Source organism: Monosiga brevicollis, genomic scaffold (genome assembly GCF_000002865.3).
Source record: "Monosiga brevicollis MX1 MONBRscaffold_23 genomic scaffold, whole genome shotgun sequence".
NCBI classification, from domain to species: domain Eukaryota; class Choanoflagellata; order Craspedida; family Salpingoecidae; genus Monosiga; species Monosiga brevicollis.
The window spans coordinates 585,867-610,145 of NW_001865060.1; the positions used below are offsets into that span (position 1 = coordinate 585,867).

The window sequence follows — 24,279 nt, forward strand, 5'->3', positions numbered from 1 at the left end:
TCAAAGCCTACGTAAAGAACAAGACAACATGGGAGAGGAAGCGATGGGACTTTAGCTCTCCGGGGGCACGTTCAACAGCTTCTTCACGCTAGACGATTTGTCGAAAAGTGATGCGCAACGACAGGAATGAGGGTCTGGTGCAGGAGCGGTGAGCATCAACAATACGAAGCGAGAGGACTTGGCGGTATTAGATCGTACTGAGGGGGAAGCGCGGGGATGCAGTCGTCATCCACCAAGTAGGTTGAGAGGTTGTACAGGTCAAGGAAGACCTTGTACCGGTCACTGTTCGCAGCAAGTCATGAGTTCTTGAAGGGATGCCGTGTCGGCGCAAGCGTAAAGCACAACGTCGTGCGCAAACACACCTGAGGGTTGAGCGGAGGTAGTGATAGCCGGAGGAGCCCCCACTGCCAGCCTTGGTGCCTAGCATGCGCTGTACCAAGTTGACGTGGTTCACTGGGTCACGACGAGAGCAAGGCATGTGTGATTGAGACAAGGACGAGAAAGGGATAGTGAAAGAAGGTTAAAGAAAAAAAGAAAAAAAAAGAAACATAAATATGTCAAGCACAAACAACCTCGCCTTGAAAAAACAAGCGCTCTCAATCGGTGTGAGTGAGATTCAGGTCGAATGCGGCTGAGAGCCTACGTACGTCGCCATTTTTGCAGGTGCTTGTCCAAGACCTCGAGCTGATTAAGCACATCGTAGGCGAGGTGGAAGCGCGGGAAATCACTGGATATGGTCGAGCAGTGCCAATGATAAGATCATCTTGTTTGCGAGGCAGGTACGGCAGCATTGCACGGGGCGTGTGCGCGACAGCAGACTGACCGATAGAAGGAGATGAAGAACAGGGCTTTGAAAGCCGGGTAAGAAAAGCGTCGGTTGCCTTTGAGAAGCTCATTGGCATGAACATCTTCATCAAAGATGCGCTCAAACTGAGCTTCTGTTTCCTGCAGATGTGAGGCATGACGAGGGAGTGAGTGCACCAGTGGGTGGGCATATTTTATTTGATGCACACGGACTCGGAAAGAGAACTAGGGTTGGCGAGCGTAAGGCGGCAGGGGCCTGCACCTTTTGGGCAGCGCGCATGGATTCTTGCAGGTGGGCGTTGGGTTCGGCTTCGATGCGTTGCCAGGCGGCCCGCCAAGATTCATGCAGGTTGGCTTGAAACTGGGTCCAAAAGTCGAAATCACCGTCCTTGAGACCGGGAGTGCGAGCGAGCCAAGACTCAATCATGGCAAAGAGGGATGGTTGCTCTTCAGAGTCCTGAACCGCCTTGAGGTCAGGGCCAGAGAGCGCCGCTCTGTTGTGGATGCGACAGGAGAATTAGCGAGGCGCTACACCGCAGAACTGCATCCAAGGTGAGAGTGCCGAGCGGCATGTCATGGGCAGCCAAGTTCGTACTTGTAGTCATCCGAGTGATATCGGATGCGCAGTGACTTTTTGACACCAATCTTGTTTTCCAGGATGCGAAACTGTACGCTCTGAAAGCCGGAAGCGGTGCCCAAGAAGGAGCTAAATTACCAGCATTGCAAACGGTGAGGGGTGGTACGGCATGGGTGCCAAGGGAGAAAGGAGGAGATGGGAGGAGAAGGGGGGACCAAGGCAGAGGTGGGGTGGCACTGTCGAACCGAAAGGAGAAAAAGTCGCGCGGGGTCATGGTGTCGAGCACGCTAATTTGATCAACGAGGAGCTGGGTGAAGATGGAAGAAAATCCATGCGGACATAGCAAGAAATGTGTTGGTGTCGAAGCAGGCGCAAGTGAGACGGTGGCCAGGTACACTGGGCAAGAGGTCGATCAAGAGCAAAAGGGTGCGTTAGGATATTGTGCATACGTTCATGATGACGTTGATGCGTTGTAGGCGGGCGGCAAGGAGGCGCATTTTGGCTTCATCGACAAAGCCGGCTTTGAAGACATCGAGGACTGAATCGAGCTCAAAGAGGATCTGCTTGAACCAGAGTTCGTAGGCTTGATGGATGACGATGAACAGGTGCTCATCGTGCACGGGGTTGCCATCCGGACCGCGGCTTTGGAGTGTTTGGCTGGAGAGAAGCCGGTCGAGCTGGAGGTAGGACCCGTAGTTGAGCTCACCCTCGGTGGCGCTTGGCAGAGCATAGCATATGTCACAGGCACAGGTAGAGCGATGAGCGCCGGTGAGGCGGAGCAATGGTTTGCACCCATCGCAGGCGGCATGTGGGTCGGCCTCAAAAGAGGTCAGCCAGTTTGAGGAGATGTAGAGGCAAGACAAGGGGGTGCGGGGGGTGTCGCTTACGGAGTGATCGAGTCGACGACCTCTTCAGGGCCGGCGGGCTCTTCCTTGATGGGGGCTGGCGGGTCAGCTTGCTTTGAGGGCGCTTGGGTGTGATGCACGGGGATGTGGCAAAGGTCAGCCACGGCAGCCACGGCAGAGGCGGGCGGCGCGCCCGTGCCATAATCGGACGAAGTTGACATGCTGATGCGTCTGCGTGTGTCCCCGTCATGAGCGGGACAAGGTGTGAGCTGGACGTGTGACTCCTAGAGGAGAGGAGGAGAGAGCGCGCGCAGAGAGGAAGGAGGAGAGGAGGTGAGTGAGGAGAGGAGGAGAGGAGGAGAGGGAGGAGAAGGAGGAGAGGGAGGAGAGGGAGGAGAGGAGGAGAGGGAGGGAGGGGAGAACGACTCCAACCTGATGGATGATGGTCGAACGGACAAGAGAGAAGAGAGAGAGAGAGAGAAAAATGGAGATCTGCATGTGTGTGTGTGTGTAAGTGTGTGTGGGGATGCGTTTGTCAGTGGCTGGGGTGGGGTAGAGGGTGTTGGGCCGCCAGAGGGAGGATATCAAAACGGCGACGGAAGAGAAGGGGTGGCCGTTACGGTAGCGGGGGAGCTGGGGTTGGGAGTTGGGGTCGGGATTAGCACCCCGCGCTGCCGTTTTGCGACGGTTGCACACCGGCAAGCGGATGACGCAATAAGAACAGAATGAGAAAACAGTGAGCATAACCCTTGAGACACACAGATCTCGAACTCAGTGAAAATAAGTAATTATTGCAGTAGGCGAAGTCAGTGAAATGTGTGGCAAAGATCGCGTCAAGCTGTGCGAATTCAACATCATGTTCTGGTTACGTGTGCCCCTCTAGCTGATTGCTCAGCACTCCGTGCCATCTCTAACTTGTTGCCCATTCTGATCCAACTCTCTATTATAGCTTGATTTTGACGTTGAGTCAACCATCACCTCGATGCCTTGCTCTTGCCCCACCCACCCCAAACGATGCTTTCTCTGCTTCACATCCCTACCCCAGCCTCTATCTCTGGTTACATCAGACGCGACCAACAGCTCATTTTCTCTCTCTCTCTCTGTGACGCGTGCGTGCGACCTTTGAACGGTGAGTCGACTTGGACTTGGACTTGGCTGCTCCCCGTGGGCTGCTCTGCCTCTTTGTCTTCTGGTACCGTGCGTTTCACCCACCCCCTCCTCGGCCGGTGGGTGGCGGATCTTGTGAATGCTCCTTTCTTCTGCTTATGTTTGAGTCTCTGATCCTGGTGGCATGTCGATGACAGGCATTCGGACGACCAGGAGCATGGCCGACTTGCAGGGCAAAGCCGTTTTGACCATTGTTCGTGTCCTCGGGCTCAATCCTTTTCCAATGGCTTGAATCCTTTCTTTCAATCTTGCTCTTGCTCGTGCTCATGCTCGTGCTCGTGCTCATGCTCATGCTCGTGCTCGTGTTCACATGCGCTTCTCAATTCTCAGGCTGTGCCCGAGGCCAAAGCCGACCAGATCGAGGCCGAAATTTTGCGCTTGCGTGCCGCAACTACCGAGGCTGGCAGCGTGCAGCTCGAGCAGTTTGATCGCCTGGAGCAGGTGTTCTTGGCCCCGAGCAGCTATGATGTCATCTTTTCGGGCCACATTGCTCTCCCCGCCAAAAGCCATGCCGACAGCGCCCTCGCCAAGCTGGCCGCGGCTCTCAAGCCCGGAGGCCGCCTCGCCCTGCGGGAAAGCCTCAACAGTAAGGACGTCCCCGTTTTGATTCGATTGTCGCTGCAACCCCGCTCGTCTATCTTTGTGCTCACGCGCCTGCTGTGCATCTTTGCTCGCGTGTTGCAGGTCGAAACGAGACAGCCCTGCGCTCGGCTTTGACCATGGGTGGGTTTGTTAATGTGCAAGTCTCCACCTCGGAACACGCACTCGAAGCACATGCCGACAAGCCAGTCTACGAAGTTGGCGCAGCTGCACCACTCAAGCTTAGCTTTGCCAAGAAGAAGCAGTCTGGCGCCGCAGCCCCCGCCGCACAGGTGGCTGAAGTTTGGACCATTGCCACCGATGATTTTGACGACGACGTAGGTTTGGCCTCAGCTATTCTGCTCGTCCAAGGCCTGTTTTTTTGAGTCTCATGAGACTCTCACTTGCTCCTGGCGTAACAGGATTTGCTCGAGAATGACGGCGATGAATTGCTTGACGCCGAGGACCTGGCCTTGGCCACAACTGCCCCCGAAGGTTTGGCCTGCTTTCGCTTCCTCATTTGCAGCATGTCATGAACTGCCCGGCACGCACGCTCATTATCTCAATGGACGCTGACCTTTTTTTTTTCCCTTCCCAGGTGACGATTGTGAAGTCGGGGCTGGGGGCAAGCGTCGCGCTTGCAAAAACTGTACCTGCGGCCGGGCCGATGCCGAGGCCGAACAAGCCGCCAAGCCCACCCTCACAGGACCTTTGCCCGCCTCGAGCTGTGGTAACGTACGTTTCACCAGGGCAGGACTCTAGCATCCCTCACCCGTGTCGCGCGGCGACACAATAGCCTTCTTCTCCATCGCCCGCGTGCTGTCCATCACTCGACCCTCATGGCTGCACATTGCTTTGCTCGACTGAAATTGGGGTAGTGCTATCTGGGAGACGCCTTCCGATGCGCTTCCTGTCCTTACCTGGGCATGCCGGCGTTCAAGCCAGGCGAGAAGGTCACGCTGAGTGATCGCCAGCTCAAGGCCGACGCTTAAACTCCTTTAGAACTTGGTTTTATTAGTGTGCCTTTGACGCAGGTTCTGTTTTGTCTTTGTGCTGATCGCCACCCTTGCAGTGGGCACTGCTGTTTGGCTTTTTGTCTTTTTTTTTCTTCTCGCCCTTTCGCTGGGCTCACCTCTCCCCTCCCATCCCAGCTCTCTTCGAATCAACATGCATGCCATGCAAACTTTTATCGTCATTGCGTACAAGCGATAGGAAGCAAGCTTGTCTTGTACCCTGCAATCAGGCCCGGGTCTTTTCATGTCGAAACGTCAATTCTGCTGTCACACTAGACAGGCTTCCAGGCTCTGCCTTAAAAGTCCCGCGGGATTTGAATAGCCTTGTCATGTTATGATCCTGCTCTCACAGGGCCAGATCGTCCAGATGCAAGCCGTCATACCCCATGGCTACGTTCAGGCCTTCGGCTTCAGCCAGTTTGGCCAGCTGAGCGTTGTGCTTGTGATAATTAAACTGTCGCAACCGCGTCGCGTTTGGAGTGAGGACCGACAAAGTGCAGCACATGTCCCCGTCAGACCAGTCTTGCTGGCCCATGCGCGCGAAAAAACACGAGCGCGTACCTCGTGTGACATGCCTACTAGATAAGTTTGCTTGGGCCGAAGCTCACGAATCAGCTCGAGCGACTGCGGGAGGCTAAAGTGGGTCGTGTGCTTGCGCTGCCACATGTCGGGGGTGATGGACAGACAAACAGAGAGAGAACAATCATCAGGCTGCGCATTTGCATGCCCCTAGCCCCAAAGTCCTGGCTAGAAGTGGGTCGGTTCCGCTGTCGGTTGGCAGCGCGTGAAGAAGCAGGCAGGGTACCTCAACAAAAAGAGAGTCGAGAATCAGAACATCAATCTGCTTCTCTGCTTGTAAAATTTCCTGATCGAACACCACGTCACCACCGGGAACCGGTGAGAACAGAGCCAGACACCCTGGCATGCCCGCAGGACATGAATAATGTCCACCTACCATTGTGCGCGCCGGCAGGCCATTGGTGTCGCTGAGGTAGGCTACTCGGGTGCCGTGGGCCCCAAAGAGGAAGCCAAGAGCCAGGTAAGTTCCTCCATGGTGAAGACGAAGAGGTTTCACTTCGAGGCCATGGACGTTGAAAGCTGCATCTTCTGTCTTTGATTCCTCGTCCAAATCGGCTACAACGTTCCACTTGAGCTGGGAGATGTGGCTAAAAGGTACCAAAAAAACCAAAGGCACCCGTGCCCGCAATGCGAGTGAGTGAGTGAGTGAGTGTGTGCGTGTGTTAGATAGAGTTCCTGAGAGCAGGCTCTTGAGTCACAGGCTTCTCTGTTTCTGTTCCCAGCAAGACAACATGGCCTCACCGCTTGGGTTCCTTGGTTCCAGCCTTCACAGGGCCGGGGTCTGCTTGTGTCGAGGCCTCGCCTGTTTGGGAGGGAGCATCGACAACCTCAGAGGGTGATGCTGCTCCAGCCGTCGCTGCAGCCTCCACATCTTCATTGGATTTGTCGCCCGTTGTGATGCGTGGCGAGGACTCGCCAGTCACCAGGTATGGAAAGGCTTCTGCCAAAGGCGCACATGGGTCAGGACGCGTGTCAGCTCTCCGTCTAGCATTCGAAAAAAACAAACAAGCAAGCAGACACAGAAAAAAGGCTCGTTCTTGTATTGGGTAGTGCGAGCCACTTGGCTCACGGTCAGGCGGAGACGGGAAAGCTACTCTGAACCTACGGCCAAGGCGGTTGAAGGTCTGATCTGAACAAAACACTTGCATGGGCTCTTCCACCTGCCACGTTGACTCTTGCGTCTCTTCATTTTTCACCACAACGTATCGTTGCAAGTCTCGCAGGTCGTCCAGGCCTGTTGCATGGATCGATTGTTTCCCCATGTAGCCATGATGGTGAGTGTTATTGCTCTGCCATGGATGGAATGGCTGGCGGACGCGCGTACCAAGCACGGCGTCGGCATGATCGTGGGTTAGGAGAATAGCATCAAGGCCCTTGACCTCAAACTAAAAAAGCAAGCACACAAAGGTCCACGGTGATGCGCCGTGCTCAAGGTCAGACAAGGCTTCAATCAGAGCCTTTGCAAATTTTTTTTTCCTTTCCCGCTCTCTCGCCCGTGTCTTGGCGGTGCAGACCTTGGGGAAAAAGCGCTCCACCTGACTGCGAAACGTCTTGCCACAGTCAAAGAGAATGTTGGTATACTCATCTGCTTCCGCAGCTGCAAACACGCGCAAATCACGCGTAAGCGAGAGGAGACAACAGGCCTTGCGCTTGGCGGGGCTGGCCCGTGCCACCTACCTTTGTACTGCAAGAGCATGGATGGATTGGTCCGTTTGTTGCGTGAGATGGGATTGGTGTGAGCCTCCTTGCAGACGGCACACGGCGATCGTTCACCCCGTAGTCCCAAGAGGCAGCCTGTTCACACAGCCATCAGCCCGGTTACGTCAGTCCCGGCAAGTGAACCACTCCATCGTGATCGTGAGAAAGATGATCCTGCTGCACCAGCTGCCTGTCCCGCCACTCGACAGCGGACGTACCGATATTGGGCACGCAGGTTGACGGGCCAGTGCCCAGCAATACCAAGCGACTCCGCGCTGCCTTGGCACTCATATTCATAGCGTCTCCCCGGCCCAAAGCCCAAATGCTCCGCCTCTCCCGCCTCTAATCCACTGGAGTGTCGATGTGCCGGAGCTCTGGCAACTTGAGAGAGAGAGAGAGAGAGAGAGAGAGAAAAAGAGAGAGAGAAAGAGAGAGAGAGAAAGCGAGAGAGAGAAAGCGAGAGAAAGAAAGAGAGAGAGAGAGAGAGATTTAGAGAGATAGAGAGAGAGATTTAGAGAGATTTGGAGATTTAGAGAGATTTAGAGAGAGAGATTTAGAGAGAGAGAGAGAGATTTAGAGAGCACAGCACACACGCACGCATACTTTCGCCTTTTGGCTGTGTGTTGGATGTTAGTCGTTCGTTAGAGAGAGAGAAAAGACTTTGTATCACATTGACATGTGTATGGCGGTGCTGATCAAGGGCTTACGGGTGGGTCTGGTTGGGCAATTGGAGTCGATTGACTAAACTAATCCTATTCTTGGTTGTGGCTGTTCAGTTGAGCAGAGCCTGTGCCTGCTCACATGGGATACACACTTTCAGCCGCTTAGTGACCGAGGGACAAGGCCTCAGCAAGCGCCTGTTGGGATTGCCACCCAAATTCGCGTCGAATCTAGGTCACGATGGGCGCATGGTCGTTTAGGGGGGCGGTAGTTGATGTCAAACGATCAAAGCATTTGAAAAGACAAGCCGTGCGAACCTCTTCAAACTGTAGCTCCTCCAGGTCCGGGTGCCACACATCAAAGATCAGAATCACACGAGGCTGACTGGCATTGTTCCAGACCTGACAACCACGGGCAGGTGGCGTGAGCTGGCAATACTGCCCGCATTGTGCTTGCGAGGAACAGCACGTGCGGCAGGCGCGCACACACACACACCTCATGTTCAAAGCTATCGTCAAAGAGCAAAAGCTCGCCGTTGGCCCATGCACGAGACTCGTTGGCAACGCGCAAGGCACTGCCTTCTGGGGGCACGTCCAATCCCAGGTGATACCGCAGTCGATGATTGGTTGGACCACAGTGTGGTCGGATATGTGTGCCAGCTGCCGTGCGTAGAGGTGAGGATCAAATATGTATCTGCGAGAACAAGGGGTCATCTACGGGCGGACGAAACGACAAATGCACACGATGGAGACATACGGGCCAGAAAGGAGATTTCACAAGAACCCTTGGGCATGTCGCGGCTGTATTGATAGAGGAGGCGAAAAAGTGTGGCTCCGCTTTGGCTTAAGCGACTGAGCACTTGGTGGTTGATGTGACCATTGCGCATCATAACCAGCTGATCCCACTGGCCGGTCACGGCCAAGCCCTCACCGTCACGTACGGTCAGATGGGCATCGATGGGCTGCAGTGCCTTGACGTCTTGCACCAAGGCAGGCGCCAGGGCACGCAACTCACGTGCAAGTCGCTCATGCGCGGCGGGCGGCTCGTGCCACGCTTGTGTCAACACGGGCTGCGAGTACAGGAAGGCTGGTCGCTGTTGTGGGTGTTGGAACAAGCCCATTGTGAGGGCTTGTGAGAGAATTCTGTCCCGCTGCAGTTTTTGCTCGGGCTCTGATCCGGCATTGAGAAGCTCCAGTAAGCTGGCTGCCGCAACACGCCGCATCTTGCTCGAGGCCTCGCCTTCAAACACGCTGTAGAGACCAATTCGAGCATGCCTATGAGCTTGGCAAGACACGGGACCTTGGTATGCCCGGGCCCGGAACGTGTAGCTCGCACCGCTGAAAGAAGGTCATGGCCTCTGACGTATGATTTTGCTCCGCTGCCCAGAGTCCGAGGGGCAGGAGCTCCTCCACCTTTGCGACGGTCAAAACTTGCTCCCATGCCGCCGATGCGTTGGGAGCCCTCAGGCTCTACGTCGTCAAGGCACAAAGCATGATGCGGTTCGGGAGCCCGCTTGTTTCTTTTTTTCATTTGCTTCTGAACAGGTTTCTCACATACTGCATACCTTGAGTGCGACATAAGCTGCATAATGGTATCGACCCGCGTCTGGCTGGAGCGTGATGGCCATGGTATGTGCTTCAAAGCTACGCTTGTGTTCGCCCATCTGCTGGTAGACGTTGCCTAGTGCAAAGGCTACCGCGTCGGCCGTGGGCCGAAGCGAAAGGGCCTTTTCAGAGGAGAGATGGTCAGTCGAGGCGCAGGCAAGCCAGGCTGTGGCGCTTTGCAGGCAGCACATGTGCGCGTATGTGTGTATGCGCACTCAATAGTCCTACCGCACCTGCTCATACATGGCGGCGGCAAACTGAAGCTCATTGGTGGAGGCATAGGCCAGGGCCATGTTATTTAACACATCAAAGGCCATGCTTTGCTTGCGCGCCTAGCATCGCCACATTCAGAGGGCAGCCAAGGTCAGCAGATCGGACTGCACAATGGGAGGCAGACTGGGTGAGGGACAACAAACTTTGGGTACAAGTGGCCAAGACCCAAGAAGCTTCAGGGTTTTGCTGTACGCTTGCAGGGCTTGCTCCAAGAAGCCGAGAGACTGGCACATCTGAGCAGTCATAGTATCCAATCGGTTAAGGTTTGTGTTGGACCCACAAAAGCGGTCGTCCCGGATTAAACGTGTGTCTGCAAGGCGAGTCAAAACATTGATACGGACGTGCGCCAGGTTGTAAAAAGCAGGTGGAGTGCGAGGATGCTCTTGGGCGCAGCGACGGGCCGCAAGTAAGGCAGGCGTAAAGCTGCCTTGTTGTTCCAGTTCTGTGACTGTCTAATGAGTATCGAAGCCAGTCACGCGCATGAAGCCTGGCATTCCCGCCGGTCACGGAGTACATTGTTGCTCGACCACAACAGGTTCAAACCTGAGTGCAAGTAAGGTAGCTTCGCATCTCGGCATCCCAGTCCAGAGCCTGAGCACCACCAGGAGCAGTCTTTGCTTGCGAGGCTGCGGCTGATTCACCAAGACCCAGAAGCTCGGGTGTAAAGATAACAGCCACGAGCACAGCACTGGCGCCGATCAGTGCAGCCCACATGAGGGGCTGACTCCTGATCCAGCAGGTGGAATGCCACTTTGCGTGAGTCTTCCCAAAGCGCTCCAACACTTGGCCCGCCTACAAACCCACCGCGATCTCACTCCCAATCAGCACTCACACTTTGCTCCTCGCACCACGACGCCGTGGACGACGCGGGCCGTTGCCCGATCCGTGTCGGTCGCCACCACTGGCGCTCGCATCCTTTGCTGCCATCTTGTCAGAAAAAAGAGAAAATTTAACCAAAGTCTTTTATGGATTTCATGCAGACATAGAAAACGTTTTGAGGTGGGGGATACGAATGACTGACTCGATTCATCATCGTTATCATCATAATCAATTGCTATGCAGGGGAGAATGCTTGAAACAAGGGTGGGTGGTGTGTGGTGAGGTGGCATCCAAGGCTATCGACGGCGGGTACCGCCAAAACCTATGCGAAATCAGGCTTGTAAGAATGGCATCGAAAGACTGATCGAATCATCGCATCGCATGTTTGGGAGCTCGACTGCGCGGCTGGTATACCAGGTCACTCACCAGAGGCCGCCCGAGGCATGGCACCGGCACCACCGCCACCACTGCCAAAGCCGCCGCCGCCAAAGCCACCACCGAACCGGGGGCCTACAATGAAGAAGCGTGTTTTTTCGGCTGTGAGGGCTCGAGGCGGGAGCACGTGCGAAATGGCATAGGGTCCACTGGCACGCCGAGAACACGATTGTCCCCCTTTTGCTTTCCAAACAAGGATGGCGATGCTACTCTTACGTTGGAAGCCAGGATTGTAACCTTGATTCATGCCGTAGCCGTAACCTAGTCGTTGGTTTGTGAGCGACAAAACAGTGTGGCTAGCCCGTTGGCTGCTATGCACTCTACAACGCGAATGCTAGGCAACCGACCTTGGTTGTAGCCATATCCATAGCGGGGGCGACCAGCACGACCAAAGAGCGTGCCCAAGAGGCCGCCCACGCCCAAACCAGTCCAGAAACCTAATGCCATATCAATTCGGATGATCGATCAAGAGTGAGCTTGAATGTACGTTGTGATCACAAGTCAGCATTTGCTGTGCTGCAAGGCGTCCCGCCCGTTTCCTCTTTATTTTGCCCCAGGCACGACAAGACGTACCACCACCGCCGGTGCCGGTCCCGGGGGGAGCTGAGGGGGAAGGGTTGCAGCCAGGGCCGCCGGGAGGATAACCGGGTGGCGGAGCACCGGGACCACCAGGGCCACCACCAGGGCGGAAGGTGCTGTCATTGCCATAGCCTGTGGGCGTTCGAGAGCCTGCACAGGCGCGAAGCGCAAAGAACACCAAAGCTCCCATAACAATCATGGAGAGCAAGCTGCCCAGGCCGCCGCTAGAAGCAAGGGAGAAGATGCAGGGGTGCGCACCAAAGTAAGATTTGACGCACATCAAGGACCAAACATAGTGGATTCTATGGGTGCCCGGGGCATCAAGTACGCTTTTGCCCAAGGGTTCACGACTGACCCGCTCTCATGGCGAGCTTCGTAGGAGCGGGAATAGCGGCGGTCATAGCCATCACTAGAACGAGGCAGAGCACATGACAAGATCGTCAGAGCCCTTGTGGTCGTTTTGGGCCATTGGTTAAGACGATGGATGATATGGTGCACGACCAACCTCTGGCCAGCACCAGTCGACTCCAGAGAATACTCGAGGCCGCAAGAGCCAGCCAGAATGTAAGGATCATCGGCATAGCTGTAGCCTATGATGGATGGTGGTGCAAATCAAGCTAGGTAAGCTCTTCTTGACTTTGGAGCTGTCATTCGCTGTCATTCGCTGTCATTCGTGCCAGTCTAATGTTTGTAACAGAAGATGGTTGGTGCAAAAAAAAGTGCCAACGTACCTTCGCAGACCACTTCGACTGAGCCGAAGCGCACACGCGCAGGCAAATCAGCCTTGCACTCCCACTGTGCATGAAGGGGCCCCATCCTGAATGAGCCTTGACGCGGGTGCGCGCACAAATGCAAGGCAAGGGGCGAACCTGAATGTCGTAGCCATCAGAGCCTTGATTGATGCATTGAACCCGCTCAGGGGCATCGCGGCATCCAGCACTGCCCCCCACACACTTGAGCTGGGGGACTGCACCAGCAAAATCCGAGATGCAAGGTGAATAGAGGCAAAAGGGCACAGCGAAAACAAATATGAGCTCATCTGACTTTCTGTCACTGTCACCATTCCCCGTTCTTTTGCGCGCGCTCTCTTCCTCTGCTTCGTTGTGTGGACGTTTTGCCTCGCTTTTCTGTGCTGGTTTGGTCGACTCACCAGGGCTAGAGCGACGGCCGGTGGTCATGGCCCCCGCTTTCAAGGTGAGCACCTAGAAAAAGGAGCGGGGTCGGTATTTTTTCCAAATGAGTCACAAGGAGCAAAAAGCTGGGCTCGATCAAAAATGCTTGGGCCCGCACCTTGACTTGATCCAGCAAAACGCGGTCCTTTCCACCACTGGAGAACCCCGCCACAACGGCGACGGCAACCCCCACCAGCAGGAGCAGCGGCAGAGCTCGCGGCGTCATGTTGAGCGTTTCCGCCACCAATGCCACTGACGCGAGGACGCGAAAGCGAGAGAGAGATAGAGAAACAGAGAGAGAGAGAAAATGAGAGAAAAAGAGAGAAAACAACAAGAGAGAGAGAGAGAGAGAGAGAGAGAACCACGTCAGACAATTCATTGCCTTTCCATGACGTAATACGAGACACACTTCCTTTGCGAGCACAGAGGGGCGGTGTCGTTGCAAGAGCAATGTCAGCATTATTGTCAGATGATTTGGCGGGGTTGGTTCTATATGACAACACTGATTCTTGACCCCCGATCTTACAAAACCGGAGGGCAAAAGACAAAGGAGATCAAAATTCAAGCAACGCGTCTTCTCTCTGCGTTCAACTCGCTCACCAGCCTATTCTCTGCATTACCGTTGATTTCACAAGGGCCTTCATTCACAGGATCACCATCTTCTCTACCCATTCTCATCAAGTCAACCCAACCTCTGCTCTGAGTGACTGTTACTCCTGCTGCTGCTGCTGGCTGCTGCTACAGCTGTTGTTGTTGTTGTTGTTGTTGTTGTGTTGTCGGCTGGATCGGGCCCAAGGGCGTGTCTCAGTCGCTCGCGCCTCTCTCTCTCTCGCTCGCACGCTCTTTCTGTCCGTCTCTGGCTGGGCCGTTGGGGGCTCGTGAAGCTGGTGCCTTGCAGACTGGGTTGAGATTGAGGGCAGGTTGCCAAAAGCTGTGGACTGGACCGCATCACTGCTGAATGCAGCAGCGACTGTGTCGCGCCCCCTTTTCGGTTTGCTGAATTCGCGAGCACATGTTGGCGGGGTGAGGCGAGGGGGATGATGGCAGTCTGGTTTCTCCGTCCAGTGGACATTATCCATGCACACCAGTAGCCTGCTGCCTCCTTCTTGCTTTGCCAGTTCCTCTCTTTCTTTTGGCCCTGTGGCACCTGATCCGCCCTGCCAATCTCGAAAGCGTGACCCAGCGCCATGATGAACCGAATGTTTCGCCGGCGTACGATCCCGCTTCTGGACTTGCTCTATCCCAGTGGTCATCTTTGATTTTTCTTCTTGCTCATGCTTCCCCATCTTACCACGCGCGTCCAAGTAGGTTCATCCAATCGGCGCGCTCCTGAGGCTGCTGCTGCTGCTGCCAGCGTGGACACGAATGCGGGCATCGATGCTGGGACTGATGTCAGCCCGAGCGCCTCATCTGAGCTTGAAGCTTCAGCCTCGGTAAGCTAACATGACTTGAAGCCGCCACTGTCTCAAGTCGATTCAACTCGACTACAAGCCAACTTCTGCCGCAACTTCATCCGTTCGTTCTGGATGCTTTCAGCAGTTGCAAGGCGTGGCCATTCTGGGCAGTGGCCACCTGAAGGGTTGTCCGCTTAAAGCCAACGCGTACATCAAGGTGCGGCACACACCCGCACACACAGGCATGAGGCCTTGCCTCTCTCTTCCGCCAGACACAGACTTGGGCCCGTCATTTCTCGCTTTCTCTCCTTCTCTCTGCGTTTTTGCTTCACCGTCTTCACCGCTGACCACTCATATCCTGCTTCCGGTATCCTTTCCGACAGGCACTGGACTACACCCGCCCCGCCCGCCACAGCCATATTTGCCGTCAGCTTGAACAGGTGGCGTCATCTCATGATCCTCGCTTTTGATCCGTTTTGTTTCAGAGCTGGCACGTCCATGCCCCCGCCACCCATGTTGATGTTGTTTCGTCGCTCGTCGTGCCGCCCCAGCTCCTTCAATCCGAGGCGGCGTTGGCCTATTTTGCCCGCTATCTCCAGACCCGGGGAGCATCCATTCTCCTTCGCACCTACGGTGCCTTGCTCCGCCTTCAAAGTGTCCGTGCAGCTGGTGAGCATCATGGCAACAACCGCCAACCCCTTGAACCCGCCATCTCGCTACGCTTTTCGTCCCACTCAATCCTCGTCCTCGCTTATGCAGCACCAAAGGGTAGCAAGCCAAATGGTGAGCAGCTCATGCAGCGCTTGCAAGCTGTCCAGGATCTGTTCACAGATGAAGCCCTGGTCTCAAAGTTGAGCCTCCACATTGATGGCCCCCTGATTGAGAAGGTCTGTTCGGAGAGAGCTCTTTTGTACTACACCACGCATGCTTGCAACCCACAGGTCTTGCCAGGGCCTGGAGCTCATGATCCATGTTGCGCATCCAGGCACGAGAAGCTACCGAACGCGGCCTCAAGAAGGCCGATGCCAAGACACTGCAGCCACTGACCGAGCTGACGCAGGCGACGGAAAAGCTTCTCACCTCGACGCACGTGCCCTCCTTTGTCCGATCAGAGCAGGTAGGGCAGTTGGATTGTCATGAAACCCCACCTTCTCAAAAATGAAAAACTGCCGTTTCGAAGAGAGGGCCCAGGCCCGGCAGTGCCTTTCAACGCCATTGTGCCCAGACTTGTGGTCACGCTTGCACGATAACTCTTGATTTGTAGTTTGGGCAGCACGCTGTGAGTGTTTTAACGGCAGCCGACGTGAATGTCGAAGACGTGCTCTACGATGAAGATGCTTTGATGGGCTTTATGCAATTCCTGGACGAGCAGGGTTGGTCTCGGCTGGGCCTCGTCGTCGTCAAAACCTGTTTCGACAACTCGCTGGCTCACAGCCTCACAATTTGAACCATGACCAATAGGCGCTGGGCTTCTCGTTCAGTTTTGGTTGCTGGCGGACAACTTTGCCAGCACGTTTGACGAGGTATCCTCCAAGCAACGCTCGGATGATGCGCTCGGTATCTATAACCGCTTTCTCTCGATGGAGGCCCCCGAGCCCCTCGGCGTCGATGAGAGCACCCGCGTGGCAGTGGAAGCCAGTATTTGCCGCGAAGACGGCATCCAGGCCTCGTGCTTTGCCGCCGTGGAACACCTGTGCTACACAGCGCTGCGCCTGCATTTCTTTCCGCGCTTCAAGCTGTCTGACATTTACATGCGCTTGATCAAGGACTTTATGGCTCGCCAAGCTGAGCCGGCGGCGGGCTCGGTACCCGCTGAGGGTGTCGATGACGTAAGCGTGGCGCCCGAGGGCGAGGACACGGCTCTGAAAAATAGCAACAAGTATAGCCATGGCATATATACGCTAGGTACCATTACGGAATGGGGCGAGTTTCTGCGCGATGCCGAGGTGGCCGAAGAGCCTTCCATGCAGCTCGACACGGCTCGTACGTTTGATCTCGAGTCCCAAGTGTAGCTTGCAACCATGTTGCTTTTTCATGCTGTCCTTTGCGACGGTGGCAACCGCGTGGAGTCTCGTTCAAGCCATCGTCCTAGCGCGTGCTGATACATACGGGGCTTTGACACTGGTCTGCTAGGTATCCCCGTCGCCTCGCGCATGCAAAAAGCATTGGGCCGAGACTTGCATGAGGAGATGCTTGTTGCTCTCCAGGTGGGTGTGGCCGCATGGATGTTCACGTCTTGCCTTGCATGTGTTGGATGGTAGAGCCAACGCTGAATACCATTTGTATTTGCTCCTGTGCCAATAGGTGTCACGCATGGTCATTAATGAGGTGTTGCGGGAAATGGAGGAGCGCGGTACACTTTACATGCCGCCCCTCGATATCCAGGGTCCAGGAGCTACGACGACGACAGCAGAGTCGGTCGCGTAGGCGTGTTCAGCTTGCCCCGGCCATTGTTGATGAGGTGCTTCCCCAGCACAACGGCTACCACCATGTTCTTGGGCAGTCTGCCGCGTGGTGGTTAGAGATAGGATTTTGCCTGTAACTTCTTTTTTTCTTCTTCTTCGTGTCCTTACTTGTCCTGGCTAATCTTCGATTTGGAATTCGTTTGTCTTGGATCTTCCAAACGCGCGGTCGTCTGCTGCGTTGGTTCAGTCAATTTTGCGTCAATAGTTGACTCGGAGTTGTCCTGTGGGCCTTTACTAGCTGCCTGGAAATGTGCTTCTTGCTTCCATGGTTTCATGGTTGCAGCCTTGTTCTAATTAGTCTGGCCCCCTTCATTGCTATTGCTATTCCTGCCCGATGCCCCTTGTTCTGCCTTTTTTGCTGAGCAAGCGTGCCCAATCCTTGCCCTCTGACGCCTCTGCTACCTCAGTCGTTCACAACTGGCTTCTGCTGCTCGCTCCTTTTCCGAAATTTGTTTTCGGGCGTGCCTACCGACTTGACTGTGGAGTTGAGGTGCACACGTCGAAAAGCGCAAAATTTTTTTAAAAGCCTTCGACTCAAGCAATCCCTTGAAAGATCAACCAGTACACTAGATCACACTATGAAGTCCTAAAGTATAACACATCATTACACTTTCACAGGTCAGTGGCTTCAACGTGCGTGTGTGTTGAGAGAGAGAGAGAGAGAGAGAGGCAGAAGAAGAAAATGAAACAAGACGACGGCCTCAAATGGCAGCGTCCCGTGTCGGGGTGGCCCTTGGGGTTTTTGATGCCGGGTGCATTGATTGTTGGGAGGATGACTGTGGAGACAGGTCTGAGGGTGGCGTCAAATGGTCAGGGGCGGTGGATTTTATGGCGGGATGTGGTCTCTTCAGATGGGGGAGGAGGGCTCGCCAGTTGCTGCGAGCTTCAGCGCCCTCTGAGTGGCGCTGTCCATGGGGGCGCGTCGTCGAGTCCTTGGCATGCTTGCTCATTGGCGGCTTGCTGGTCTGATCGCAGTGTCTTTTGCAGAGCCATTCGTTTGCCTTGAGCCTGTTTTCGCGTGCCACAAGCTTTGAATTTTGAAGGGTCGACTCGAAGAAGACAAACCAACAACGCCAACATGAGCTACGGTGGTTATGGCTCCTCGAGCTATGGCAGCTCTTCGTCAAGCAGCTTTGGCGGTTCTTCGGGTGGCAGCTATGGCAATGATGACTTTGGTGGCCCAAGCGGTGCTAGCCAAGGTTTGACCCCCCAGCAGCGCTCCCAGGTCATGCAGCAGGTGTGTCACGGCCGCGAGTCCCTGACCGTTTTTCTTGGACACTTTGGGTTGCATGGGCAGTGTTGCTAGAACACTCACGCTGGCTTGCCGCTGCCAATGGCTCTTCACCACAGGTGTCCCAGCAGGTGCAAATGTCTCAGTTCTCCGAAATCCTGCAGGTATGGCTCGAACCAAAGTCACTTTCACTTTGTGTCTGGCTGGTCCTGTCCTGCCTTCGACCAACACCGGCCGGACGCGTCCCATCTGTTGGTGTGAAGCCAAGGGGTTTCTTCTGTACGACGTGGCGCTCATCGTTGGGGTGTGGTTTGTAGAAAATGTCTCACACTTGCTTTGAGAAGTGCGTGCCCAAGCCAGGCACTTCCCTCAGCAGCTCGGAATCGGTGCGTCGCGCCCTGGGGTATTTGCAGGCTGGGATGTGCGAAGCTGGCGTAGAATGCGCAGCATGCGTCAGGGCTTACCACAAATCCTGCGCGTGCAATCTGGTCTTATAGGGATGCATCACCAAGTGTGCCGACCGATTCTTGGAGTCGCTCAACGTGGTGTCGCAAACCTATGTCCAGCGCCTTCAGTCGTCCCAATAAATTCCGACTCTGGTAGCCTCTCTCTTGGTCTCCTCCCCCATTCTTTCTTGCCCTTTTCCCACGTCCTCATCTCAAATCAACAACACGAAAGCGAAGCAGGCACTGTATACACGCCGACCGCCCACATCTGTGTCTATCGCTCCTTTCTTGCCACAGTGCCTTTGTCCATGACATGAAGACACCACACCATTCAAACCAGTACAAGCGGTATTTGTTATTCCTCAGACCTGCTCCCCCTTTTTGGAACTCGCACACACACACTTCATCATCATTATCATCAGCAGCATCACACAGCATGGTCCTCGGCACTCCATGTGAGACAACAAGACAGAAATACAGAGAGCAGGACTTTGAAGAGAGAGGAGAGAGGAGAGAGGAGAGAGGAGAGGAGAGAGACAGGAGAGAGGAGAGGAGAGAGTGGAGAGAGTGGAGAGAGTGGAGAGGAGAGGAGAGAGTGGAGAGAGTGGAGAGAGGAGGAGAGATACAGAGAAAGAAGTCCGATCGAGAGAGACAAACACTCAAAAACAGAGAGAGAGAGAGAGAATTCAAGAGAGAGTGCGAGAGAGAGAGAGAGAGAGAGAGAGAGTTCGAGAGAGAGAGAGTTCGAGAGAGAGAGAGAGAGAGAGTTTCAAGAAACAAGTGTGGTGGATTTTTCTCTTTTTCGGCAACATTTTTTAGTTTTTCTTTCGAGGGTACTTGATCGCTTGTGAGGGGATGATGGATGGCAGCGCATGACGGGGGCTGCGGGGGTGGTAGAGGATGTAAAAGCGGGTTGATTGGGGTATATTGAGGCTGGTCGGGGTCAAAGGGCGTCGATACGAGGTCAGGGGGCTAGTGCTGCATTTGGTTCAGGGCTGGGGGAGTGGAGCGATCATCGCTGTTGTGATGGCAGACCCTTACTTGTTCCTCGTTGGCATGCTGGAAAGCCAACTCGAGAGATCTACAGTATGTCTGGCTAACCTTGTGGGACTGTTGTGTTCTTGCTTTACAGGCCACGGGTAAAATCCATGCTTAGCGCCCGCCACCATGTGCGACGATGAAACGCCTCCAAAGACTCCCAAGGTGAATGCGTGCAAGGCACCCGTGCTAGATTCTCCCCGCTCCTTCTTGATCCTCGTGCTCACACTCATCCGGGTCCACAATTTCAGCTGGACCGCACACCAGTCTTTGGCTTGGACGATGCCCCACTGCCTAATGCTTCGCGGTGAGTGATGGGGCACTCTGATCCCTGGCTGCCCACATAATTCCAAATTGACCCCAAAAGCACCGACAGAAGGAAAAAAAAAAGACGCAGTGTCCTCCTTGCCTGACTGGATTGCTGGCGAAACAAGGCTTGCCAGCCGCGCTTCTCTTTATCCTGAGGAGTATACGCTTTGGCATTTAGTTTGATGCTCAATCAGGTCTTTGCATGGCTTAGAACTCGTGTCGATGCCTTGATGGAACAATTCAATGGTCACTTTGGTGCCAATCCGCAGGTGTGTCCATTTTTGCGCTTCACTTTTGCGCCTCGTTCTCGCACTCGGTTCTCGCACTCGGTTCTCGCACTCGGTTCTCGCACTCGGTTCTCGCACTCCCTCCAGCTTTGACCGAGGGTGCTCGGTCATACTTCTTGTTTGCTCAACTCTTTTTGGATTAGCTACTAGAGTTTTGTCTGATTGCACTCAATCCCCATCCCTTTTGTCACCCCGCGCACGCGCTCTTCCTTTAACGTGTAGTTTATCACCCGAGCCCCGGGGCGCGTCAATCTGATTGGTGAACACATTGACTACAGTGGTACGTTGACCTGCCCCGCCCCAATTGACTCGAGTCCCATGCCTCAAGATCCATCTTTTTATTATTATTTTTATTTCGGGGGGCTTGGTTGGTTTGGGCTGTCCAGCTCCCAGCCAGCCAAACGAGTCTTGAACCTCACCATCCAAGTATCAGATCGCTCGACCCTGACCCCAGCATTCCACGTGTGCTGGCTATTTTCCTGCATTAGGCTATGCCGTTCTTCCGATGGCCATTGAACAAGACTTTTTGATTGCTGCCACTGTCAACGATAGCAATACACTGCGCATTGTCAATGTTAATGACAACTATGAAGCACGTGAAATGGAAGCCTGGCCCGTGACCATTGATGATTCAAAGCACGACTGGATCAATTACTTTCTAGCCGGATATCGCGTGCGTGCCCTGTTGTTGAACTTACTGCCTGCCCGACCCAGATCGTCGTGCTCTGACCTGCACAACTGACCACGGTCTTGACAGGGTTTGCTGGAGCACGCCAAGGCCAAGCCCACAGGCCTCGATGTCATGGTCGACGGCTCGGTGCCCCCGGTTGGTCGGACGATTGGTTGATTGCAGAGTCATGTGTCCAGTCACTTGGTGATTCACCGACGCAAATCTCTGCCCGGTACCCTTCATTTTGGCACTATTTTTCTTTTCTTTTCTCTGTCCGTGTGTTTCTTTTTTCCTTTTCTGTTTAGGGCTCGGGGCTCAGCAGCAGCAGCGCCTTTGTTGTGGCTGCTGCATTGACTGCGGCCCGTGCCGTGGGCGTGGCGTATGACCTATCGGATATGGCGTCAATCTGCGCCAAGGCCGAACACTACGTGGGCACCGAGGGTGGCGGGTGCGTTGGTGTCAGCAACACTCTCGTCTGATGTTTTCTTGATTGCCTTGACTTGCATGCTGCCCGCGTGCAATGACATGGGCCTTTTTGATCACCAGCTCAATCGGTGTTTGGCCTCGGTAGTATGGATCAAAGCATCTCGCTCATGGCTGAAAAGGGAACTGCCAAGCTCATCGAGTTTGATCCCATCCAAGCCAGCGACGCCCCTTTACCCAAGGGCGGGGTCTTTGTCATCAGCAATAGCTGTGTGGAAGCCAACAAATACGTCTCTGCCGGCTCTTGCTACAACAAGCGGTGCGGCTTCTTCTACCGACTTGTTGTTTTCAATGACCCTCCGGCTGGATGCGGTCGTCTGATTTGGAAGCTTCGTTTTGATTTTGCTTGATGTACTGCCCATCTTCTGCCCACAGGGTGGTGGAGTGCCGCGCCGCTGCCATGGTCTTGGCCAAGCTCAAGTCTCTTGAGAAACCTACAAGGTTGGGAAGCACTCATACTTCTTTCGAGATCATGCCAATGATAAATGCGCCACTCAGTGGTAGCCTTCTCACGTTGCATCGCCCGAAATACAGCTTTCGTAAACTTGGTCAAGTTCAACGAGCGTTGAGCATGACTATGGACGACGCAGCAGAGGCTGCTCTTGCCTTGGTGCGTATTGGGCGATGCGAACCGCTTGCTTTGTGAGATGACGTTTGCTGAAAGCATTTCGATTTTCCGGTGTGCAAAACCGCCCAGCTTCACGCAACCCCTTACAAGCAAGAAGAATTGGCCAACATCTTGGACATTGATATCCCCAGTCAGTGAGCCGACCACGGGACCTTTGGCCATTTGTGAGGGCTAGCCGCCCGACTCACCGTGTCCTGGCTGTGGCTGACATTTTGAGATAGCCTTGCACAAGGTGGTGTTGAGTCCAAGCACGATTGATCAGGCAGACTTTCTACTCCAGCAACGCGCCGTGCACGTATTTACCGAAGCGGCCCGAGTTTGGAGTTTTCGTGGCAAGACTACTCTCGAGGTTGGTCTTAAAATTCCAGAGCGATTGAAGGAAGCGGTGGTGTGTGTGTGTGTGTGTGTGTGTGTGTGTGTGTGTGTGTGTGTGTGTGTGTGTGTGTGTGTGTGTGTGTGTGTGTGTGTGTGTGTGTGTGTGTGTGTGTGTGTGTGTGTGTGTGTGTGTGTGTGTGTGTGTGTGTGTGTGTGTGTGTCTAATGAGATCGCCTTTGTCTTTGTGGCAAACACCAGGATCTTGGGCGACTGATGAACGAGAGCCATGATAGCTGCCAGCGACTGTACGAGTGCAGCTGTCCAGAGCTCGACGAATTGACAACACTTTGCCGGTAGGCGTGCAGCTGGTACCTGATTGTGCTTGAATGTCTTGCGCAGCTGACTTGGCCTGTCTGCCCGAACGATGGTGTTCACATCAGGAGCGCGGGAGCCTATGGATCGCGTCTGACAGGGGCTGGCTGGGGTGGCTGCGCCGTCTCACTGGTTCGTCGTGCCACCCTTGAGGGCCCTTGAGCTTGGAAACCCTGCTGCCCTGCCAGCTCTTCACTCCTTGCACCGTGTGTTGCCCCTGCCAGGTTCCCTCTCATCGTCTTAGCGAGTTTTTGTTGGAAGTGGATAGCCAATACTATGCCAAACGCAATCTGGTGGGTATCCTGTGCAAACACTGCACCACGCGCTGCACTTTGCTCGTTGCATCGCAAGGGAGGCCAAGCCCACGCAGTCATTTTTGCGAATAGCTCATGGTGTGCTTGACTGTGTTCGAGCTGTAGGGTTCGCGCGTCAAGGGCGCACTCTTTGCAACAGAGCCCGCACAAGGGGCCTTTTATGTTCGGCTGTAGTCTTGTGTGTCCGAGTCTTTGTTCAAAATCTTTTATGCGCGTTGAGTGGTCGAGTGTTTGGCTGGAACGATGTGATGGTTTGGTGCTGATGTCCGAATGTTTCCACGGGCTTTGCCGTGCCTCTGCTGTAATTTGCAATAACACCCACCCACCGCTTTGAGTGACTGGTTTTTCTTTTTCGTTTCTTTTCGTTTCTTTTCTTTTTCTTTTGGTTATCGTGATGTGTCTTCATCATCATTCATTTAGAAGATTCACAATCAAATTTAGTTGATTGAGGTGGCCATTAGAACTAAACGGAAAGCGTACAACCAGGCCTGACCGGGGCCAGGGGAACACGCAACATATCAACAAGGAAGCTGTCGAGTCGCACGCGGCAGCATTGGGCACCAATCAAGGGTTCTCTGCTTCAAGAGCGGCCTCCAGGCTGCCGATGCACTCGCTCCACATATCGCACACCTTCTCATGCCGTTGGCGCTCTAGCGCAGCCCAGTGCTGCAGGCGTGATCGAATATCTCGATCTTTGTCTTCTTCAAATCTGCAGAATAAAGTATGAATAAGCACGAGCTGCACAGGACCCACGGGGCGCTTGGGATACAGCGTGAGAGAGCGGCAGCCTACTTGGTGTACTGCGCAATAACATGGCCGTCAATCTTTGTACTTTCGGTCCAAGCCCGTTCAGTTTGTGTGTGCAACTATGATCAGGTAATGAAGTCTGTGAGAAAGCATTGGGCCAGAGAGCAGGGGCACCAATGGAATGGGAGCATGCCGAAACTCTGTGGCGGTGAAGGAAATGCCTGACCTGATCGACTTGCTCTTGCAACTGTTCAACACGCTCCTGCTTGACTTGCTCGGGCGACTTTTGGCTGGGGTTAGAAGGAGAAAGAACAGTCAGGCTTTGCCAAAAGGCATTGATATGCAGCCTCACGCGCTTGGTATTTCAACAGCCAGCAAGATGCTGGGTGAGAAGGAAGCTCGAACCTGAACATGACAGAGAAGGAAGAGGGTTTGGTCGAAGGTTCCTTCTCCCTGGCCAATTCTTGAGTGCGCTGCTCAAGCTCGACGGCAATATCGTCATGATGGGCTTGCATGACCTCCCGGTATCGCAGCGTCTGCATGACAGCGGCGGGATACTCGAGATAATCTTGCAGCGGTTCGACGACTTCTGCCTTGATGATTTTGAGAGTGGCCATGCTCTCGGTTTTGGTGCCCGATAGGGCTTGCTGCTCCAAAACAAGCCGAAAAAGACAACATGAAAGAAAGTGGGGAAGGGGATGAAGACGCAAGAACAATGATGCAAAGAAAAAAAAAAGGGGGGGGCGGGGGGGGGGGGGGGGGGGGCCCCCCCCCCC

General features: G+C 54.5%; 7 protein-coding genes across 7 annotated transcripts in view; 4 read left to right on the forward strand and 3 right to left on the reverse strand.

The window, feature by feature from the left end:
- Nucleotides 1-51: 51 nt before the first annotated feature.
- Nucleotides 52-2,970, reverse strand: MONBRDRAFT_33737 (uncharacterized protein; the record flags this gene model as incomplete). Its single annotated transcript, XM_001748521.1, has 11 exons — nucleotides 52-88; nucleotides 199-282; nucleotides 363-453; nucleotides 648-727; nucleotides 824-945; nucleotides 1,067-1,298; nucleotides 1,400-1,510; nucleotides 1,627-1,688; nucleotides 1,831-2,098; nucleotides 2,269-2,510; nucleotides 2,659-2,970. 11 exons carry the CDS (start codon nucleotides 2,968-2,970, stop codon nucleotides 52-54), a joined length of 1,641 nt encoding a protein of 546 aa, XP_001748573.1.
- Nucleotides 2,971-3,328: 358 nt separating this feature from the next.
- MONBRDRAFT_33738 (uncharacterized protein) lies at nucleotides 3,329-5,160 on the forward strand. Its single transcript, XM_001748451.1, has 7 exons — nucleotides 3,329-3,355; nucleotides 3,531-3,586; nucleotides 3,724-3,979; nucleotides 4,078-4,310; nucleotides 4,395-4,467; nucleotides 4,571-4,707; nucleotides 4,851-5,160. Exons 2-7 carry the CDS (start codon nucleotides 3,551-3,553, stop codon nucleotides 4,962-4,964), a joined length of 849 nt encoding a protein of 282 aa, XP_001748503.1. The 5' UTR covers nucleotides 3,329-3,355; nucleotides 3,531-3,550; the 3' UTR covers nucleotides 4,965-5,160.
- A 171-nt stretch (nucleotides 5,161-5,331) lies between these two features.
- MONBRDRAFT_33739 (uncharacterized protein) lies at nucleotides 5,332-13,030 on the reverse strand (the record flags this gene model as incomplete). The annotated part of the gene is made up of 26 exons (XM_001748522.1): nucleotides 5,332-5,439; nucleotides 5,547-5,642; nucleotides 5,941-6,151; nucleotides 6,306-6,504; nucleotides 6,670-6,798; nucleotides 6,889-6,949; nucleotides 7,079-7,161; nucleotides 7,242-7,358; nucleotides 7,481-7,604; nucleotides 8,240-8,323; nucleotides 8,418-8,503; nucleotides 8,679-9,172; nucleotides 9,258-9,391; nucleotides 9,760-9,858; nucleotides 10,141-10,251; nucleotides 10,343-10,431; nucleotides 11,045-11,128; nucleotides 11,270-11,314; nucleotides 11,401-11,490; nucleotides 11,627-11,856; nucleotides 11,988-12,041; nucleotides 12,138-12,222; nucleotides 12,364-12,427; nucleotides 12,502-12,599; nucleotides 12,783-12,834; nucleotides 12,923-13,030. 26 exons carry the CDS (start codon nucleotides 13,028-13,030, stop codon nucleotides 5,332-5,334), a joined length of 3,135 nt encoding a protein of 1,044 aa, XP_001748574.1.
- Nucleotides 13,031-13,581: 551 nt separating this feature from the next.
- Nucleotides 13,582-14,237, forward strand: MONBRDRAFT_38353 (uncharacterized protein; the record flags this gene model as incomplete). Its single annotated transcript, XM_001748452.1, has 2 exons — nucleotides 13,582-14,016; nucleotides 14,113-14,237. A coding segment is annotated over one exon (180 nt), but the record flags the coding sequence as incomplete, so codon positions are not given.
- Nucleotides 14,238-14,992: 755 nt separating this feature from the next.
- MONBRDRAFT_33740 (uncharacterized protein) lies at nucleotides 14,993-16,885 on the forward strand (the record flags this gene model as incomplete). The annotated part of the gene is made up of 6 exons (XM_001748453.1): nucleotides 14,993-15,085; nucleotides 15,184-15,315; nucleotides 15,463-15,571; nucleotides 15,660-16,181; nucleotides 16,332-16,405; nucleotides 16,503-16,885. 6 exons carry the CDS (start codon nucleotides 14,993-14,995, stop codon nucleotides 16,623-16,625), a joined length of 1,053 nt encoding a protein of 350 aa, XP_001748505.1. The 3' UTR covers nucleotides 16,626-16,885.
- Nucleotides 16,886-17,681: 796 nt separating this feature from the next.
- On the forward strand, nucleotides 17,682-23,209 carry MONBRDRAFT_33741 (uncharacterized protein). Its single transcript, XM_001748454.1, has 20 exons — nucleotides 17,682-17,900; nucleotides 18,014-18,058; nucleotides 18,212-18,280; nucleotides 18,392-18,471; nucleotides 18,638-19,082; nucleotides 19,630-19,685; nucleotides 19,899-19,956; nucleotides 20,197-20,254; nucleotides 20,463-20,647; nucleotides 20,732-20,800; nucleotides 20,950-21,092; nucleotides 21,216-21,386; nucleotides 21,503-21,568; nucleotides 21,662-21,737; nucleotides 21,825-21,885; nucleotides 21,977-22,308; nucleotides 22,329-22,423; nucleotides 22,511-22,574; nucleotides 22,667-22,735; nucleotides 22,862-23,209. The coding sequence occupies exons 1-20, from the start codon at nucleotides 17,742-17,744 to the stop codon at nucleotides 22,928-22,930; spliced, it is 2,370 nt and encodes a 789-aa protein (XP_001748506.1). The 5' UTR covers nucleotides 17,682-17,741; the 3' UTR covers nucleotides 22,931-23,209.
- A 23-nt stretch (nucleotides 23,210-23,232) lies between these two features.
- MONBRDRAFT_33742 (uncharacterized protein) overlaps nucleotides 23,233-24,279 on the reverse strand; it is a gene marked incomplete at its 5' end in the record, with an annotated part of 3,394 nt that continues 2,347 nt past the window's right edge. Inside the window, 4 exons of the mRNA XM_001748523.1 lie at nucleotides 23,233-23,465; nucleotides 23,549-23,622; nucleotides 23,730-23,793; nucleotides 23,909-24,150. Coding sequence (XP_001748575.1) covers nucleotides 23,321-23,465; nucleotides 23,549-23,622; nucleotides 23,730-23,793; nucleotides 23,909-24,150 — 525 coding nt within the window. The 3' untranslated portion in view covers nucleotides 23,233-23,320. The remainder of the gene's footprint in view (nucleotides 23,466-23,548; nucleotides 23,623-23,729; nucleotides 23,794-23,908; nucleotides 24,151-24,279) is intronic.

Coding starts and splice junctions, on each gene's coding strand:
- MONBRDRAFT_33738 (XM_001748451.1), top strand. CDS start 3,551: ATGGCCGACTTGCAGGGCAAAGCCGTTTTGACCATT. Junction 4,311..4,394: donor CCGATGATTTTGACGACGAC/GTAGGTTTGGCC, acceptor CTGGCGTAACAG/GATTTGCTCGAGAATGACGG. Junction 4,468..4,570: donor GGCCACAACTGCCCCCGAAG/GTTTGGCCTGCT, acceptor TTCCCTTCCCAG/GTGACGATTGTGAAGTCGGG.
- MONBRDRAFT_33741 (XM_001748454.1), top strand. CDS start 17,742: ATGAGCTACGGTGGTTATGGCTCCTCGAGCTATGGCAGCTCTTCGTCA. Junction 18,472..18,637: donor TATGTCCAGCGCCTTCAGTC/GTCCCAATAAAT, acceptor TTCTTGCCACAG/TGCCTTTGTCCATGACATGA. Junction 21,569..21,661: donor TCTCTTGAGAAACCTACAAG/GTTGGGAAGCAC, acceptor CCCGAAATACAG/CTTTCGTAAACTTGGTCAAG.